Source organism: Ptychodera flava (assembly GCF_041260155.1).
Source record: "Ptychodera flava strain L36383 chromosome 3 unlocalized genomic scaffold, AS_Pfla_20210202 Scaffold_27__1_contigs__length_13241970_pilon, whole genome shotgun sequence".
NCBI classification, from domain to species: Eukaryota; Metazoa; Hemichordata; class Enteropneusta; family Ptychoderidae; genus Ptychodera; species Ptychodera flava.
Window position 1 is genome coordinate 2,381,877 of NW_027248281.1, and position 22,181 is coordinate 2,404,057.

Sequence of the window (22,181 nt, forward strand, 5' to 3'; positions counted from 1 at the left end):
GAGTTTCAAGCCAATAATTCAGTTCCTAGCTCAAAATAGAATGATCGTTGTGAATGCGCCAATGTTCAGCTGTAAGTCTTGATATATTGATATGAATTTTATTTCTGTACATGTAATTAATCAATATATACGGATAACTACGTCGATTGACAAATAACGATAACAAATGACGCACTCGACATTTCAATAAAAATATGTAAGTTTTTGAGTCGTTTAGTTCCAAATCATTCAACTTGGACATCAAAGTTTCAGAATTGTCTGAAAGCTTGGAATCTAAAATTATTTTCTGCTTGAATAAAATGACTTGTGACTTTGAGAGCTGACGTGACGTACCGATCAAACTGTTCATTGATACAATTGTTACTGAGATTCAGAGTCCAGTGTTGTCCTTAGGAGCCGGTGCCGGGTAAATAACCCGGCTGTTTTGCATTTTTCCCGGCTACTTTTAACATCAATAGATTATTTTTATAGACCTGTAATTTCGGGATTGCACTGCCAGCTGTTACACGGCACACGTACGATAAGCAGTTTCGCGACCCCTTTCCCCGCATGGAACTGTACAAACATAAAAGTTTCTAAATACCCGTTTGTGGCTTTGTGAGCCCGATCTTTTATTTGTTAAATAGTGTGATTGGCTGATGGACGCGCCTATGGTGTTGTCTTTGTTACGAGCAGTGTAATTGGTTTGATTAGTATGGAGGTCATCTAGATGCAATCTCCAATACACCTTGCGTTTACAAGTATATGTCACGTAAATCAATTCTAATCTGCATACAATCAGAGCAGCACCTGTCCATCTTCACATTCACGATCTGCGCATCAAATAGCAAGCAGCATGTAATCCAATACAAACAAATGTGAACTTATTTACACAAGGGATCTGCTCGCAACCCTTTCTATGTTTGCTGTGATTTGTCCGCTCAGTAAATGTCATTATTAGACCAATCTGTGAATTTACTGGACAAGTGTATATGGTATTGCATCTTCCAACGAGCTGCGGGTCAGGCTGAGTGACAACAAAATGCTTTTACTGTCGCTTTTGCCTCTTGCCTTGTCAATGTCATACGTGAAATAACAGTAATCTTTGCTGTACCAACATCACCACCGAGCAATGTTAGCGCTAATAGTAACAAATCTACAGTCAATTGAACTTTTGATCTCAACACGCTAGATTTTAGTCACTGAAATTTTCGGTTGCAGCACTGCAACCTTCGTCAGCAGAATAACCCGATCTCAATGTCGTGACCTTTCGGACACGTGACATCAAAATCGGGTCATAGACTTTTGGTAATTTATACCTTCCACTGTCTCTATTAAGGGATGGCTGGTTGACTCGGATATATATCGCCTCCTTGACACCCCTTTCGAAGTATCGTGGATCCCTATCAAGAATTTCTACATTTTCCAAGTTCACAAAATGGTCTGGTGATTCAATGTGGATATGTTGGGAAACTTCCGATGTTGTAGAGCTGGGACGCCGGTGTTCAAGAAATCTGGTTTTTATTCTGCTGACGAAGGTTGTAGTGCTGCAACCGAAAATTTCAGTGACTAAAATCTAGCGTGTTGAGATCAAAAGTTCAATTGACTGTAATTTGGCTACCAACACAGATGAATTTCCATGCAAAAATCAAACATGATTATGGCAATGATTGCTTAAACAACATCAGACTTTTGGAAAGAAATGGGAAAAAGATCGCCCGGTATCGCAACCATCTACGTTTCACGTTACACTGCAAACACAATGACGTCGTGCCGGTAAGTTTACGTCTCTCAAGTACTGTTCATGGCACCAAACAAGAAATATCCTGAGGAAAGCTGAAAGAACTTTATTAAATGTGCGGGTTGGTCAAATTGTACACAAAATAGACACCTTAAACCAGGAAAATCAACGCTTGGAAAATTTGATACGTGGCAAAAACGGTCTACCGAATGACATCATGGTCGAAGTTACGTCACGTACAGAGAGGTCGCAACTGAAAGAACACGAGTTGTCAAAGAAACGTCAACAGACAAAATTTTCTCGCCTGTTGGACAAAAAAGAGCGATTGGTTGCAGGGAAGTCGGATAGCATTTCATCGGACTGTATCAACAAGTGGGCGAAAAAACTGTTCAAATTCTATGGTTTACCTAAGGTGCGTAAACAAAATACTCCACTTAGACCGATTGTGAGCAGTGTTGGTACCATAACATACAATTGTGCCAAACTTGTAGCGGACGTTTTGTCTCCCTTGGTTGGAAAAACAGATCATATGTTGTCAACTCTCAGCATTTTGCCGAATGTATGCAAAATAGACGGGTGGAGGAAGATGAAGAATTACGATCCTATGACGTCACTGCACTATTTACATCGGTTCCAGTAGACAAAGCCCTAGGAATCATTCATAATAAACTGGAGAAAGACATTACTCTTGACAAAAGAACTCGCCTGTCAGTAACTCAAGTCGTCAAACTATTGGATGTCTCTTACGTTGCACATATTTTGTATACAACGGAGTATATTACTTACAAATTCATGGAGCAACAATGGGTTCACCTGTGTCGCCTATGTTTGCAATTTGTATATGGAACATCTGGAACAGATAGCTATCGCCACTGCGCTTCATCCCCCATTGTGGTGGTTTAGGTATGTGGATGATACGCACACAAAACTCAAGAAGTGTCATGCTCAGGAATTCACAGACCATCTGAATACTCTTGACCCTGATATTAAATTCACAACTGAAGGTGAAGAGAAGAGGTCTCTTGCTTTCTTGGATACCTTATTGGTAGTCCAAGAAGACTGCTCCATAAATCTTAAAATCTACCTCAAATCTGCTAATACAGATCAGTATTTGAATTTCACGTCTAATCACCCGTTACAACATAAACTTAGAGTGATAAAAACCTCTTCCATCGGACAGAGTACGTTATTACTGATGTGACTGATTGTGTAGAAGAAAAGCTACTCATCACGCAGGCTCTCGTGAAATGTGAGTATCCATCATGGACGTTCAATTGTGTCAGTAAACAGAGTAAACCGAAAGCTACCACCTTTAAAGCACGAAAAGACTTCGTTCGCAAAGGACAGATTGTTCTTCCGTATGTGAAGGGTATTTCAGAGGCCCTAAAACGGACTTTCAACTCCTACGGCATATGGTCTGTTTCAAACCTACTCAAACACTACGCCAGTTACTGGTTGCACCCAAGGACAAAACTGCCAAGAAAGACATCACTGGTCCTGTTTACATGATTCCGTGTCAAGGTCAGACCGATAAGGGCCCCTGCACACAATTTTACATCGGTGAAACGGAGAGTCTTTAAAAACCAGATTTCTTGAACACCGGCGTCCCAGTCTACAACATCGGAAGTTTCCCAACATATCCACATTGAATCACCAGACCATTTTGTGAACTTGGAAAATGTAGAAATTCTTGATTGGGATCCACGATACTTCGAAGGGGTGTCAAGGAGGCGATATATATCCGAGTCAACCAGCCATCCCTTAATAGAGACAGTGGAAGGTATAAATTACCAAAAGTCTATGACCCGATTTTGATGTCACGTGTCCGAAAGGTCACGACATTGAGATCGGGTTATTCTGCTGACGAAGGTTGAAGTGCTGCAACCGAAAATTTCAGTGACTAAAATCTTGCGTGTGAGATCAAATGTTCAATTGACTGTAATTTTGCTACCAACACAGATGAATTTCCATGCAAAAAAAAGTAACAAATCTACAGAAACTGTCATCTTTGCTGTACCAACATCACCACCGAGCAATGTCAGCGCTAATAGTAACAAATCTACAGAAACTGTCATCTTTGCTGTACCAACATCACCACCGAGCAATGTCACCGCTGTTAGTAACAAATCTACAGAAACTGTCATCTTCGCTGTACCAACATCACCACCGAGCAATGTCACCGCTGTTAGTAACAAATCTACAGAAACTGTCATCTTCGCTGTACCAACATCACCACCGAGCAATGTCACCGCTGTTAGTAACAAATCTACAGAAACTGTCATCTTTGATGTACCAACATCACCACCGAGCAATGTCACCGCTGTTAGTAACAAATCTACAGAAACTGTCATCTTCGCTGTACCAACATCACCACCGAGCAATGTCACCGCTATTAGTAACAAATCTACAGAAACTGTCATCTTTGATGTACCAACATCACCACCGAGCAATGTCACCGCTGTTAGTAACAAATCTACAGAACTGTCATCTTCGCTGTACCAACATCACCACCGAGCAATGTCACCGCTGTTAGTAACAAATCTACAGAAACTGTCATCTTCGCTGTACCAACATCACCACCGAGCAATGTCACCGCTGTTAGTAACAAATCTACAGAAACTGTCATCTTCGCTGTACCAACATCATCACCGAGCAATGTTAGCGCTAATAGTAACAAATCTACAGAAACTGTCATCTTTGCTGTACCAACATCACCATCGAGCAATGTCAGCGCTGTTAGTAACAAATCTACAGAAACTGTCATCTTCGCTGTACCAACATCACCACCGAGCAATGTCACCGCTGTTAGTAACAAATCTACAGAAACTGTCATCTTCGCTGTACCAACATCACCACCGAGCAATGTCAGCGCTGTTAGTAACAAATCTACAGAAACTGTCATCTTCGCTGTACCAACATCACCACCGAGCAATGTTAGCGCTATTAGTAACAAATCTACAGAAACTGTCATCTTTGCTGTACCAACATCACCACCGAGCAATGTCAGCGCTGTTAGTAACAAATCTACAGAAACTGTCATCTTGCTGTACCAACATCACCACCGAGCAATGTCAGCGCTAATAGTAAAAATTCTACAGAAACTGTCATCTTCGCTGTACCAACATCATCACCGCAATGTTAGCGCTAATAGTAACAAATCTACAGAAACTGTCATCTTTGCTGTACCAACATCACCATCGAGCAATGTCAGCGCTGTTAGTAACAAATCTACAGAAACTGTCATCTTTGCTGTACCAACATCACCACCGAGCAATGTCAGCGCTGTTAGTAACAAATCTACAGAAACTGTCATCTTTGCTGTACCAACATCACCACCGAGCAATGTCAGCGCTGTTAGTAACAAATCTACAGAAACTGTCATCTTCGCTGTACCAACATCACCACCGAGCAATGTCAGCGCTAATAGTAACAAATCTACAGAAACTGTCATCTTTGCTGTACCAACATCACCACCGAGCAATGTCAGCGCTGTTAGTAACAAATCTACAGAAACTGTCATCTTTGCTGTACCAACATCACCACCGAGCAATGTCAGCGCTGTTAGTAACAAATCTACAGAAACTGTCATCTTTGCTGTACCAACATCACCACCGAGCAATGTCAGCGCTGATAGTAACAAATCTACAGAAACTGTCATCTTTGCTGTACCAACATCACCACCGAGCAATGTCAGCGCTGTTAGTAACAAATCTACAGAAACTGTCATCTTTGCTGTACCAACATCACCACCGAGCAATGTCAGCGCTGTTAGTAACAAATCTACAGAAACTGTCATCTTTGCTGTACCAACATCACCACCGAGCAATGTCAGCGCTGTTAGTAACAAATCTACAGAAACTGTCATCTTTGCTGTACCAACATCACCACCGAGCAATGTCAGCGCTGTTAGTAACAAATCTACAGAAACTGTCATCTTTGCTGTACCAACATCACCACCGAGCAATGTCAGCGCTAATAGTAACAAATCTACAGAAACTGTCATCTTTGCTGTACCAACATCACCACCGAGCAATGTCAGCGCTAATAGTAACAAATCTACAGAAACTGTCATCTTTGCTGTACCAACATCACCACCGAGCAATGTCAGCGCTGTTAGTAACAAATCTACAGAAACTGTCATCTTTGCTGTACCAACATCACCACCGAGCAATGTCAGCGCTGTTAGTAACAAATCTACAGAAACTGTCATCTTTGCTGTACCAACATCACCACCGAGCAATGTCACCGCCGTTAGTAACAAATCTACAGAAACTGTCATCTTTGCTGTACCAACATCACCACCGAGCAATGTCAGCGCTGTTAGTAACAAATCTACAGAAACTGTCATCTTTGCTGTACCAACATCACCACCGAGCAATGTCAGCGCTGTTAGTAACAAATCTACAGAAACTGTCATCTTCGCTGTACCAACTCATCACCGAGCAATGTTAGCGCTAATAGTAACAAATCTACAGAAACTGTCATCTTCGCTGTACCAACATCACCAGTCACCACCGAGCAATGTCAGCGCTGTTAGTAACAAATCTACAGAAACTGTCATCTTTGCTGTACCAACATCACCACCGAGCAATGTCAGCGCTGTTAGTAACAAATCTACAGAAACTGTCATCTTTGCTGTACCAACATCACCACCGAGCAATGTCAGCGCTAATAGTAACAAATCTACAGAAACTGTGCTGAATTTTGCTTGCTATTGCTCCCGGTCTGCGCATTACAGTCGATTTACAGCTGCAACATGCAACAGCTAGAGAGGTGTCTCTCTACAACAAAGTCCATAGTCAACATAAACGTACGGGTCATACGTACAATACAAACGAACGTAACATACTAACCTTTTTTTTAAAGCTCAAATTGTCGTCACCAGCCCTACTGCATTGCGATATTTGTAGAAGGTATATTTACAGATGGCAAGAGTTCCTTTGGCCCCCACCCCCTAAATCACTTTAATTGCGGACGTTTCTTGGAAGAATCACATCAAATACAACTTTTGGAGGGGTTTAGAATTAGGGTTAGGGTTAGTTTTAGGGTTAGCATAGTTAAAGTGTTATATATCCTACCTAAGAAAAAAAAATTGCGGTAGGGGCCTAAAGGAATTATTTTCTTACAGATAATATCCATCATAATATTTCAATTTGTTTTTGTGCCCCATAGCACAGCTATAAAACACAGCTATAGTCTCTGTATGTTTTGCACCTTGTTATGATACTCAAGCTTCATGACGACACTACCTGGATATTTCGGTGAAATCTACTTCTTGATTAACTTGTGACGGAAATGCCATAGAGACACACTTGTGATGATCTGATGCAAAATGTATACATCGTGAAATTGTGACATTGTCACTATCCGGTTTTCAAAGGAAAGCTTTTAGGAATATCGAACAAAGACCACAAATTATCCAGTCTCAGTAGTAACATTACTTTTATGGCTGTGAGGTCATCAGCAAGGCATCGGGTACTGAAATATTTACGTCTGTCGTTATTGACAAATCAAATTAGGCTGGCCACTAATACACAATGAAATTATCTGGAATCACTTCAAAACTGAGGGGATTCAATCACATTTAGTCCAGGACAATTGTTGATTAATCTTGGAATGAATTAGCTGCTACTAACAGTTGAAAGAAGTCTTAGAAACATTGTGAGTCCGTGTTGTCATGGAAATGGGTAAATTTTGCCAAGATAAAAGCCATCACACATATGAACAGTTTAACATATACACACACGTTACTAAAATCTATTTAAAGATGATATAAAGTTGGCTCAATAAACTTCTATTTCATCGGAAAACTAGTCTAAGATTACAATTTTGTTGTACAAACTTTGCATCAGTGTCACAATTCAGATTCGGGTTCAAGCGTGCTGGGTTTCTATTTTCTAAATTGATCCAGAAATCGCTACTACGTGTGAACAAGTTTGATATTAAGACTTGTTTCCAAAAACATGGAAAATGTCACGTACGTTTAATGCTCGCTTCAGTTCCAATGTACTATTTCATATTTAAAAAAGTGCATATGCCTGTAAGCAAGGTATTAAGGCATATGGAGTGTTTTTAAGTGTGTCGATCACGAATTTCACGGTCGCAGACATCATACATAAACGATGTCAATGAAACTTATTGCTGCTTTGTAAGTGGAATGAAATATGAAATAGATCAAACCTCTTCATTACACAAAATGGAGTGTCTTTGGGTCCGCGCTGATCTACAAGGCTATGCGTCACACACAAGTATTGTGTTCCTCAATGCCTTGGAGACTCAGAAAGTCTGTGTTACGCCGACAGGCATGTCCTTTTCTAGATACTTGACATCTGGAAATTACAGGCGATTTCTTAAGACCGAGTGATAGAAGAAAGAATGTTGAGGTTGTTCACTAGTTGTGTGTTTCAACTCTGCAGTCTTAATAATACAACAAATACAAGTAAATTTAGAATCTTTTGAACACTGTGCAGAGTAAAACGGCGGACGTCAGGAAGAGACGATTTCGCTAAATTGTCTGACTGGAATCAATCAAGTTTACATTTTAATATGCCTCATTCGGTGATGCCATGGCACCAACAAATAATCATGGATATAGCCAGTTTAAATTAAAGTATTCAATATGACGCCATTGCATTGCCGAATCACTTGTACTTCACAAGATGTAATAACTATCGTCCGACTGATGCACTCGTGACACAACATAGGAAAGGTCAACGAACTCAACTTCCATGTTGATGATTCTTTTCTGACTCATCTAAGCTTATAAATGGAAATACAGACGCCATCTTACAAAGTCCATCTATCAAGTACAAGATCGAATTCTAAAGTGTCTGTTTTCACAACCATCCACTTGTCAGCTGTGTGGCATTCTCAACGAGTGATTTCCACTTTGCGGAAATGATTTGCTGAATAACGTCAATAATTACGCAGCCCCTCAAAGATTTGTCTGAACAATTCATCGTAGGCGATCGATTGAAGACTTAAAGAACAAATCGTTTTATGCGGCATCTAATCGCATTGTAGGTTTAGACATGGCGTAGGATGAATGCAAATTTCCCAATGTTCTTAACAGATGAGATCGACAATAAACCATTAATTTTGAGTTCAGGAAGGATGGAGAGAATGTTCCCTTTATTAATTTCCTGTTTTTAAGGAGAAACCAATTTCCTACTTGAAGCAGTGAATCTTAAAGTTAATGTAGCTAACCCTTAGCAATTAATTGTAGAATAGCAGCTACATATCATGCACAACTCTTCAAATGTTTTTAGAGTCTTGGGATATTCTGCAATGGAGACGGGAAAACACTTGACATATTTCTGGCTGAGATTCCAGACATTGAAAGAATGCAACTCACATACTTACCCTGCACAACGAGAGATAGTTGAGAACGAGAAATGAGCATAGAGCCCTAGTCAACGACATCTTGTTGTGATAAAGCGCCAGTGTTGGAAGGACGAAGTATCTTGTGTGTTGCTCTTCAACAGCTACCATCAACTATATACCATCAACAATACACCATCAACAATATACCATCAACAATACACCATCAACAACACGCCATCCAATGCAGTATTTTCCATGTCTTGGCGAGTACACTGCGCCTTCGATTAATATTCTCGACCTGACGGCATGGATAGAGAAACCGTATTAGATTTAAGATCAACGGACGTCTCAGCTGTCAGAGCTTGGCAATTTTCAATGTCGACATTAAGTGGTAGTCTTGCTGTAAACTATGCTGCTTTAGTCTGTAGACAGGGATTAGTCCATCGCTCAGCATGAGCTGATGGTCTTACCAGGAATATGAATCAGACAGTTGAGCTGTTGCGAATCACTGGCTTAGAACGATAACGTACACTACGCAGGCAGAGATGCTGTGACTAATTAGACCAGGAATTGCGAAATGGCAAGCTGTTTACCTCGCGTAGCCAGTCAAGTTATAGCCAGCCTTACGAAATACAGTGAGTGATAATCTATCTGATAACAGCAATCAGGGGTAAATTATAATGATTTATTTTCTGACAAGGAAAGATGTAATAGTAAGTATTAACTAACCTGACATATATACAAATACGCAATGGCAACATAGACAGACAAACAGACTCAAATAAACAAAAACATCGTAAACAACAATATGAAAGATGAAATTATAATAAAAATTATTATTGCGAGTTCAGGTCATGATGTGGTCTTAATGATGTCAAGGTGATAGAAGTCATATCAGCAACACATGTTTTCTCATTTGGATTTTAAATCGTATGTCGTTGTAAACACAATGACATCTCGTTACTCTCACCGCTGTCACGTGAATTGTAATTAAATACTCTTAATGCTGACATTTCTATGACGTACGATAGGTGAGTTCAGAGTTCAAAGGTTGAGAGGATACATGCGTCCAGGAAAGTAATTAAGACGGAGTAGATAGCCTGAAGCGCGAAAGTTGTCACAGCATTAGAAGTCAAATTCCACAAGCTAATTACGCTGTTGCCTTCGATAAGTCATGTGTCAAATGAGAACAGCGCTGCAGTCGTTGCAAAAACACGCCCCGTCTACACTTTGCCGACAACTTGATTGCAACGATGTACACTGAATTTTACCATTAATCATCTTCCGAATCGCCACTGTGAGATAGAACGCGTCTCGGTGACAGGTATTCAGACTTTCAAATGTTTACAATTCTTTCTAATCTACCACGTGTTGGGGCTCATTTTAAAGCTCTCAGAGTAAGAAAAATATTCAAAGTCTTTTTCGAAAATCGATTTTTTTCTTATAGAGTTAACACATGGATAACGGCCATTTTGAATTTCAAGTATCGGTAAATGTTTGGCAATTTGTTTGTCTAGTTCCAAAATTGACCCTGATTTTTATTTTTGATTTGGTGAGAGATTAAGGTTTCATCGAGGAAAGTTTGAGCAAACTTTCAGTGTTTAAATCTCGAGGAGCATGCTACTTTAATGAAAATGTGAGATATCTTGTGTATAACACTATCACCCCTGAAATGTGAGATATCTTGTGTATAACACTATCACCCCTGAAATGTGAGATATCTTGTGTATAACACTATCACCCCTGAAATGTGAGATATCTTGTGTATAACACTATCACCCTGAAATATGAGATATCTTGTGTATAACACTATCACCCCTGAAATGTGAGATATCTTGTGTATAACACTATCACCCCTGAAATGTGAGATATCTTGTGTATAACACTATCAGCCCTGAAATGTGAGATATCTTGTGTATAACACTATCACCCCTGAAATGTGAGATATCTTGTGTATAACACTATCACCCCTGAAATGTGAGATATCTTGTGTATAACACTATCAGCCCTGAAATGTGAGATATCTTGTGTATAACACTATCACCCCTGAAATGTGAGATATCTTGTGTATAACACTATCACCCCTGAAATGTGAGATATCTTGTGTATAACACTATCAGCCCTGAAATGTGAGATATCTTGTGTATAACACTATCACCCCTGAAATGTGAGATATCTTGTGTATAACATATCAGCCCTGAAATGTGAGATATCTTGTGTATAACACTATCAGCCCTGAAATGTGAGATATCTTGTGTATAACACTATCACCCCTGAAATGTGAGATATCTTGTGTATAACACTATCACTCCTGAAATGTGAGATATCTTGTGTATAACACTATCACCCCTGAAATGTCCTAAATCTACGACTTATCCGACAAATCGACATGATATTAGTTTGTTCACTGACCTTCGCAGAAATCAAAGAAAACAATCCAAGCGATGATATGAATCAGCTATGTACCATCAAATGCACCATTTTTACCCATGCAACCATTGTGCGCAGAATTTAGAAATCTAAAATTTAGCGTCTAAACCACAATTTCGACTGAAAATCAATAATTACAACACTGGGACAATATTGATGCAAAACGATTAATCAATATAACGATAACAGCAATGTGTTATCTTGAAATGAAAACCACATGACTGTTCCATTGACCGTGGAGCAGTAGTGATAGTGAACTTATTAAAGACAAGCTGACAAAACATTTCACGATAAAACAATACTTGTATGTTCGGAAATGGGGTTGTAGCAGCGTGTACATATTACAAAGAGTTATCCATTCGCCCAAAATATTTCGTTGTTGGATATCTTGAAGTGGACAACCATAATTACCAACGCGAAGTTAGTGATAAAATTCAACTGAATACATCATATGTTCCGGCCTACAGTCCCCAAACAACATTTTATACATCGGCTGCTCATCGATAAATGACAATGCGGGTCTACTTCTCTATTTGAAATTCTAAAGTGTTTTACATTGTGAATTGAGCTACTTTGAATCCCCAACGGAATAGACTGGAAGTGGCAGAATTGCTATTCAAATGAGAACATCTATCTTCTGTCTTCCAAATATCGATATTTATCTCACGTGGACAGTATCCAAGACTTCGATATTAACATTCGAACACGATATGTAACAGTAGTTGATTGTACTCAAGTCTAACACTCATATCGGAGTCTGAAATACTCAGGATTATTGAATTGGAAAATTAATGCAGTGAAGCGGATTAAGGTTAATAAATTATTGATTACATGCATAAAACCATCATGAGGATCAACTATTAGAAGCAGACGTTTCGATATTGCTCTGAGCATAGCTAGCATACAACTTGTCATTTCAGCTGTATTCTTGACTACACTTTTCATTTGACCAGCAAAGTGAACACGTATTCCTGACTCGTTGTTTGACAACCACGGGTATTAATTCATAAATTAAGTTCTGGGAGAGCCACACAGGTTATTTTGTTTACACTATGACGTGTATATCCATTCAGCTAAAGTAACATTTGGGGCAGTACGGTAGCACATCATATCCACAAAAACACCTCAGTACCAGCAAGGATATCATGTTGAAGCTGAGCCTTAAGAAAAGTTGACATTTAATGATATACTGTCCAAAGTTTTGAAATTCAACAAATTCAATCACATAAACGTCATAATAATTCTGGTCTGTTGAGTTATTATACCCCGATTTAAGTTTTCTGTTTCTATCATAAAAGAAACCTATATTGATTTTAAAGGTACTTGATTTCATTACATTGCTATTGTATACTATGACTACCACTTGCTTGTTTTTACCGCAATCAAAATGAAGATATTTTCTAAAACAGCTCCATTTTAATTTATGAAGCGTAAAATCCACAGATTTGTTCCAAATAATCATGGAATGATTGGCGAATTTACAAAACCAGAAATTGCAAGGCAAGATTATTTCCGTTGCAAATCGATACAGTTGCCCCTTAATAGAGTTTCCTGGCTTCTCGAGTTACACTGATTGCGATAACGCTAGTAGCACACTGACGGGTTCTTAGCGATCATCCTGCTTTACTCACTGACATCATCTCTGCTTCAAGTCTAGAGTGCTCTCTTAAACTTTCATTGATTTTTTCAAAATGTCCGACTAGGCCCCAGAAGACACGGTAGCTGTGACGTATAAATTATTAATGACAAGAGATGATGGATAACTGTCAAATCATCCCGTTTGAAGGAGCAGTCTGGGATGTAGAAATGAAGTTGCCATGGTGTCGAACTAGACATATCGCAGACAAGCTAATAGACTTTTCAATTGAAGAACGGAAACTATAAAAAATCAATAAATGTTAATGATATATAGATGGTGTGGATGAAACGCCAGTGAAAGAGATTCAGTTACTTTGTTCACAATTCCTAATATGTAGATTATTCAATTCAAATATTTCCCTAGGCCTCCCTAGAACTGTTGAAACGCTATCCGATGATTGATGTGGTAATTTACCTCATGAATACTTGATTTGCATAAGGTACATACGTCGAGACGAAAAGACACTAAGATTGATGGTGATTGCTTTAATGAAATACTCGCTTCACATGAATGTATAGCGTCACATCACAGGGTTTTCTCTGTTCTGTAGCTATGAAAACACGCGATGAAAGATTGCTTTGTGAGAGATTTTGCTGTTTGTAATACCATATACTCCAATACTGTTCTACCTCAGTGATTAGCCTTCATGAAGTGAATCTAGAAGATTTATCTACCAACTAAAACAAATAGTAGGTCCGTGTCTATATATTTTTGACGAAAAAAGGACAAAATCAAGTTTCCATTAAAGAAAATGAAGACCCAATGTTATTTAATCCTTGCGTTTAAATTTTAATTTCTATTGTACCATATATAAAATATCTCACGCACTAAGTCAAGACGTGGTTGTACACGAATATTGGTGTGCTCTTGATATTTTTTGTCGCGAGATGATTTCTTAAGAGGAGTTATTTTTATTTCGAAGTTAAAAATGGTACTTTTCCGCCATGAATTAGGTCACAAAATCCTGTTTGCATCGGCAGACTACTTTGAAATTTTCCACTCACGATTTAGTGCGACATCAGCATTCTGATTCCCTCACTCCGGTTATCTTCACTTAATTGAAGTGCCCGGATGTATGTCTCTGATATGAATTTAGTCAAGGAGTAATATATTCATTAGCGTCACAGTATTGAAACAAAACAGAATACATGTCCAACAAGGTGGTTTTTTGGTCGATCAGTTAATAGTGATGCAGGGCATAGCAGATTGCTTTTGACATCGAAATTTGAATTTTCAGCTGATTAGCTGTAAATGGCGTATTGTATTTACCTCTGAGGCAAATAAGTTATGGCCGTTATAGAGCAATATGTTTTACGATAGATGATCACAACTACTAATTTCCAAAATTATTCATGTTTATTGGTCAAAATTTACGGCTTCCGGCAAGTTGTCACACTATGTGTGTGGTCGGCTGATATATATGTACTTACGGAATATTAAAAGGTAAAAAACATATTTCACAATTTTTATATAATAAACGCGATTGTGAAGGAGTGGATCGATTGCATAGAATACAGACCCTGGTCAAGGACGGTTAGGCATTTTCGAAACGTGGATATCTTTAGCAAATGAAAGTCTACACGCGTATCGTTATTTTGTAGAAAGACGAGACCTAGATTTTGAATGGCTCGGGGCAACACGACCTCAACACGGCCATTCACTGTAATACCATGGCTTACCTTTTGTACTGAGCTAATAGTAATTGGCTCCGTAATCAATTCAATTTTAGTTATAAAAAGGTGAAGCGACATGACATAAAGTTGAAAGTGGATATTCGTAAATTTAAAGTTTAGAGATTTGAGTATGAACCCGAAAGTAGCATATTGAATAACACTTGAAAATGTTAATGTTACACTAACGTAATCATGGAAGGCAGTAACGTCACGAGGAAACATGTGATTGAGTACAAAAAATGTAATGAACAGCTTCATTTGTGGTTTCTATATCGAGGTGTTATACCCTAACCTGAGATAACAACCTAGCCTTAAATAACATACTAGCCCCAGATAACACCCTAGCCCTAGATAACACCCTTGCAGTTAATCGCCAACAAGTCGCATCACAACAAGAAACGGTCGTTTCATGATTCAAAGGAAATTTTACAATCGTTGCATTGAAGAGTCGACTGATCTTTCAAAATGCAAATCTCATTTCAAAGCTTGAGTCTGCAGAGGAATTACTCTGTTCTCATTTCTACTTCTTCACCTTTCCAAGCAAACAAGACGGACGGTGTCAAAAATCATTAGGAATTCGAGCACTTTCCATTGAAATCATTGGAAATGGTTGACCCAATCACACGATAGCTAGTTAATCAAATACAGAGATGGTTAGCTATGCGTGCCAGCAATTGCGTTGTATAAATATTTCATTTCCTTAATGGACCTTGTCTTTATAGGACTTCAGCTAGACATCTCCGATAGTTCAATTAACTGACTTCACCTGCCGACCTTCTTTAATATGCATGAATTTCAAGTAGTTTATCCACTCATAATTCAACAGAACCCATTGCTTGTCAATACTGCTTCACGAAAGCTGAGTCTGTATCACTGATAGGAAACACCGCTGTACATGTAATGTCGGCATTCGTGTATTACTCCTCGAAGAAAATTGTAAAATTTAAAAGCTGCTGTACAGTCTTTGCGAATGCGTCGTGATCAAATAATCAAAATGACGCGTTGAAGATCATGCCGAAATTCATATGAGTTCATACGACTGAGTTTGATATTCATAAAATTACTAACGAACCAATACAACTACAGGCAGTCACTTGGACGTCAATATCATTTGATTTTTTATCTCCGTGGTTTATCATTTGATATGAACGATTCGTATTTTAATACAACAGAGCGACTTGAGGGAACACATTTTAATAAAAAGTAATCATTTTTTACACTTAATGGTAAGCCGTTCAATGCGACAAGTCAGATGACAATTCTAAGTAGACTGAAATGTTAATTTCTTTGATATTTTAATTTGACCTGTCACATTAAGACGTCAAACAGAACTGATGACGATGGACTTTCAAATGAATCTAGATTAAAAAATCAAGAAAATTCACTAACGGGGAGCTTTTGTCGCGTTTATCTATACATATAAATAAAATATATCAAATCTTGAAAATAAAGATAGTTAAAATTCAATATTTTTCGTCAATGTGCTTAATATCTATTCTAGTTCTTGTCTTTTAATTTTTAAAAAATTAGTTTGATGTTGTAACGGTTAACAGTTAATAAGACATTGTAACAGTTAATGAGACATTGTATTTGTGCACAACATGACGCATACAAGTGTTTAACACAACAACCGCCTTCTGAACTTTAGCAAATTCAATCTCAGGGATTATTCTACCAGGCTTTAAAACAGACAATAAATTGACTTCAGTGAATTCCTTCTGCGTTTATGTGTGAATAAGAACAGCTGTAGCGTTTTCATGGCATTGAACACTGGAGACATTGAAGAGCGAGAATTATACTGTACTCGAGTGAGTATCACTGGCAGTAAATTTAGCAGAAATGAATGGACTAAAGGAGTCTATAGACTAAGAGTAACTAGATTTGGCGACTTGAGAATGTCATCTTTTTATACGATTTGAGCCATACAACACATGATTCTTGGCCTACTATTCAAATTATTCACAAAGAGATATGTATCTGAAAGTCGTGGAAATCGTGATTGCAGTGAATAAGCATCTTGCAAATTGACTTGGAAAAATGCCAGGAGCGTTCAATTTTGGTGTACTGCATCGGGGATTTTATCGAGAAAAGAATAAAATGCAGACGCCAATTTCTTGATAGGGTTAATTTTATCGTACTTGGAATTGCAGAATTTTAAAGGCCTTTACATGCATGGCAGACTATACACAACTGGTCGGCCACGCTCCATTTTAACAATTCAGTTTATGAGAATGTTGGTTCCATTAGCACCCCTTCACAACGCCCAAAGCATCTACTTCGTTTGATAGATTCTATTCACTGAGACACATCTTACAACGGTAAATGTGTTCTTCTCACAAAGTGATCGTCTCTCAAAAACTACCATTGAATGTTTGCTATTCTGCACCCAAGAAAATGAGGACGTATCTGAAACTGTAGTACTCATACGAATATCAAATATAAACAAATCCACTCGGATATCACATGAAAACATGTTTTAAATTTGTATTTGCAGTTTCAATTTTACCGATAGTCAGTTTGAATGTTAGTTCCTATATTTAGCAATGTTTCATCGATAAATTCTCTAGAATTAGAATACTTCTTTGTTGTCACTCTTGTATTAACGAATCGTTTTATATCGTTTGGAATAAAATGTCGGTAGCATCTGTAATTTTAAAAACTAGTTTGATTATATATGTTCAGCAAACAAGGTTAAATTTGTGTAAGCTTACAGATAGGCGAGGGTGATCACGTGATACTTGGGTTACTTTCTCTTTGTCGGATAATTTTATCGGCGATTTGTTACTTTCGCATCACGACATCTTCTGTTTTTGAGACGTAAAACAATTAAAACTTGATAAAACATCGCTCACTTAATAACGGTATCTTACGTTGACTTACACACATAGGCAGCCAACTAAATCGTTGTTTAAATTAAATACTTGTGGTTTATGGTGTACATCACACCATAGTAAAGAATGCTTCACTGTTTTTGTCACATAAACGAACGTAAGACTCAACTTTACGCATGAAAACTGGCTGGCATGTTAAGCCCGCAAGAAAAATATGGAAACTTCAGTGACATATTTTGACGCGTCTAGGCGGGATATTATTCAAATTATTGCAAGCGCTCGGCTTACTATATTCCCCTCCCATTTTACAATCTAGACATATCAAAGTCTTAGGATCGTTGCCAAACTGTGAAAATGTTAGAATATTTAGAGCAGATGTGAATAAACGCATTTATAGAGGTTGAACTGCAGAACTAGCAGTTTAAGACGGAGGAAATATCTGTACAAGAAAACAGCACACATATTCATTACATGTACACTTACAAAGATTCCTCTCAGATTCAGGAGCACGCAACGACCGGTCGTTCTCTTTAATCTTAAATGTACGGAGAAAATTCATAATTTCAGCTGTCAAGCATACTTTCACGATCAGAAAATAGCATTTTGCAAGTAGTCGTGATCCTTGGCATGAAATCAATGTTCATCGATCCGTTGCTATGGTAACATCTACTGATTTCATTGAATTGTCTGATGTATACTTGAAGTGTTTTTTCAATTAAATTTGATCTCAACTGGTTTATTTCTAAACTTATACATGTAGTATGGCCCACACTTCATGCTTTGTTGTAGCTACCAGTCGCATGACAATGTGCCCATGACAGCCATGACAAGGTGCAATGCTTCAACTATTAAGACAGCACTGGCAAAAAGAAAAAACCTGAACACCAGCGATATCTACCGCTGAACCCACCATTGCATTTACAGAGTACAGTTCCACACCAGATGATCACGTGTTTCATTTCAATTTGTTGCCATTTGTCGCATCATTGCCGTGGGCGTTCTACCGTACAAATTCTCCATTTCCGCTTAGAATTACTCGTCACTGAAGTCTCATTTTTATCGAGGCGAGTGTCAGCTCATCTTCACCAGAATGCTTTCAATGCGATCTTGACAAGTAGCGGTCACTATTACCGGTTGGTCTGTTCAAACGCAACCTCGAACGAATGAATACAGTCCATAAGGAAACAATTGCAATCAGTTACAAGGTTTAACACTGTGTGAGTCTGGTACAATGTTATCTTAATCTCTTCCTTTAGTAGCTTAATTATATATTATAAACACGTAGGTAAGATATATGTTTGTAGTAACATAAGTATAGGAAAATGTTATATATGTGTATGTACACATAATGTGAGTGTATTGTTGTCTCTATTTATATGTTTATTTGGCCGTTTACGTATAAGCTGATTAACAGTGCTTTATGTCTTTATCCTAATAATTCTGGATACCTGTCTTAATGTACATAATAGATTACATATATATATATATATATATATATATATATATATATATATATATATATATATATATATATACACGCACACACACACACACACATGGACATTAAAAATAGTTAAATCATTGCGAACTATTCTTTTAAACAAAATCTGTACTTACTTGGCAGAATTACGGTGATGCATAAACAAGAGGCCTGATATACATTTTCCACTTGACAAGCTTCACTACCACTCATTGCATATCCATTCTGATTCATGAGTGTCAACCATCGTCAACGACGATAAGCACCCGTGCAATCCTGAGAACAATTATCTATCCCATGATTCATTGCCTTTAACTTATAAATTATGCATGTTTAATGTCACTACAGAAATTTGTTCACATGTACGTCATATTGACAACACAGAGGTCTCCAAGCTTTCACACAGTAAATTTGAGAATAATGTATGATTATAATAAACAGAGCTAACGACTCTTGCAGTATCATTTTCATTTAATTGCCATGAATTGCTCCAGAGATGATGAGATGCAAATTACAGTTAGAGTATGTTGGTTTTCAAACGTGTAGTGAAACACAGTAATGACTAATCTCTAGCAAGTTTTGTTATAAAGTGTATTGAGAATGAAAGCCAAATATTTCCATTTCACTGTGTTTATCGCCCATTATGTGCTTGAATGAGTTTACACTTCGCATATTATTTTCCTAAGGGACTGGTTTAAATATCTCATGCATATAGAAGTGTGCCTTGTAATTTTCTTAAGTCAAGCAAATTGCGTTGCCTGTGACAGTACCGATTCTTTGAAGATGAGCGTTAATCAGAACTAAGTGTCTGTCTATTCGGAGGAAAATATTCACTAATAAGACCTAATGCTTATCCAGAAAAATAGGTTTCTACCTGAATTTACATTCAATAGCAATATAATCGCCTATCTATTGGTGATGTGAAGTTGTCAACAAAAGTCGTAGGTTCTCTTGCTTTGCTGAAAGAGTGACATACTGTCTGTCAAACTGCCCTTTCAATGATTCCTAAATGTCGTAAGGCAATTCCTTGATAGGTTGGTAGCTAAAAGACAAGTTTGTTGATATTGTTAACATTTCAGGGTTAAACCTATCACTCGTTCCTTTGTAGAGATGCAGCAATAATTGATCTCGAGATAACTAACGATCAATCAAGAGGTAGCCATGGAGACAGGAGACTATCGATGGTAATCTCCTTTTGTTAAAATCGACCAAAATGACATGCTTGTGAGCTTCGCTAAGATTGTCAACTGAAAAACTGTGTAAAACATTTGTATTTTCCCTTCGTCTTCAGCTACTATCACTTCTCTACATCCAATATATACAGTGTCCCAGAATACAATGTTATGGCGAACATCTACTCTGTCCCTATCTATAGACCGAGCAAACAAAATTTCTTATCTCTTGCACAAGCCTGGGGCTCTCTCGTTGCTGAAAAATAGTTACCTAGCAACGCCTTTTCATTATTTTCACGGTATTCCATATTTGTGAATATCGATGACGTCATTGTCAATGTAGAGTATACTCTTCCGATTCCATTGGCAAAAACAAGTCTTCACAGATGAAGTGAAAAGGAAAATAAAAAGATGTCAAATTAAACCATTATTGCTTATTATTTTTAACACGAAATTGGTCTTCTATTCACTGCAAAGTTTGTGTTGATGTTAAAAATTATGATCTGGAACTGGAAATCCAACACTTTTGTGTAAATGTTAATTATAAATGAGGCTCCTATACTGCCAGATGTCTTCTTTTGCATTCCATTGTAGTAAACGTTTTCAGTTGTATGACCATAGCTTTGTGTAAAACACAAGCATGGCCCAGTGAGGGGAAATAACGTCTTGCTTAGCTAATCATGATACTCCCTAGAGATTTTCTAAAATTCAAATGAAATCAATATTCATCATACCTTAATATCCTAATGTTTGTATTTCTCGAAAAGAATTATACAGAAATCTATCAACAGGCAGAGGCACAAGAATCCAAGACTGTCAGGCTTTCTGCTTCAGCAATTTTGGTGAGTCTCACTTTACATCAAATGGCAAGGTAGTTCTTTCACAAAGTCCAGCTTCTGCTTCGAAGCAATAGTATACAGTTTATGATCAAACGACCTACTAGACATATATCAGCTGAGCATAGATACAATCAGTGACTCACTAAACACTTAGAGTTTCTCTGATTGTTAAATGATAAATTAGAAAACACCTTGCAATGCAGGATTATAGAACACAATCACCTGAACTGTTAAGTAATTATCCTTTAATGAGCGAACGTGTTACTTAATGATAGCGTTCATGATCAGACTACCTTCTCCGTGTTCACTTCCTGTCTGGCATTTCAGTCGTCGTTGCTCTCGTCAGATATGTGATGATCGGGGTGATGATCTCTCATGTGTCGACAAAAAACTTTGCATTGACTTCAAATCCATGCACACTAATATTTTAGAAAATCAAACGCCTTATAACCATGAACTACATGCGTGTACGACTATCCATAGCTTTGGATATGTATTTTTTCTAATCGCGTATTTTGTAGAGACAAATATACGTCAGTGGGTTGGCTTGATTTGCTAATATGACAAGGCATCTAATAGTTCACCAAATTCATTTGTACCATCGAAGTCACAAATAGTAGTGTTACGATCGTATCAGGGTGACCGTGGAGGGGGCGGTCAAATCAATGTTATATTTCACTGTGATAAATTAACCGCTGTGTTATTTGTATTATCCGAAACCGAAAACGAGGCTGATAGCCTTTCGTGACTGGAAAATTGCAGGTACGGGTAACGTCACGCTCTCATAGTTTTCCAGTTAATTCATGTGTCATCTGATACAGTCTCCAATCTAGTAAAGTAAACTAAGCCGTCAGTTTCGTAGCATGACAAATAATACGAGTCCCAAGCGATTCGTGGAAGTCAACAATTAACATTAGCAATACTCAACCCTTGTTTGTCTTCAAGCGAATTCATACAACAACAAATGGAGAAACGTTACATCAGCTTCTCATTAGATGACGCAAAAGTCAATGACCTTGGTAATGCAGAAAATAATATTGAAATTGTTGAAATTTAACAGTTTAAATAAAAGAT

The 22,181-nt window shown here is 37.9% G+C and overlaps 1 protein-coding gene across 2 annotated transcripts in view; it reads right to left on the reverse strand.

Annotated features, from left to right (window-relative positions):
• LOC139126522 (sushi, von Willebrand factor type A, EGF and pentraxin domain-containing protein 1-like) overlaps positions 1–22,181 on the reverse strand; it is a 79,080-nt gene that overhangs the window by 49,503 nt on the left and 7,396 nt on the right. Inside the window, exons 1-2 of one of the 2 annotated variants that reach the window (XM_070692575.1) lie at positions 19,234–19,365; positions 9,083–9,341 (exon numbers count right to left, since the gene is read on the reverse strand). In XM_070692575.1, the coding sequence (XP_070548676.1) occupies positions 9,083–9,211 (129 nt within the window). In that variant the 5' untranslated portion in view covers positions 9,212–9,341; positions 19,234–19,365. Of the gene's footprint in view, positions 1–9,082; positions 9,342–19,233; positions 19,366–22,181 lie in introns of those variants that run through there. The other variant, XM_070692574.1, reaches the window with a different exon arrangement.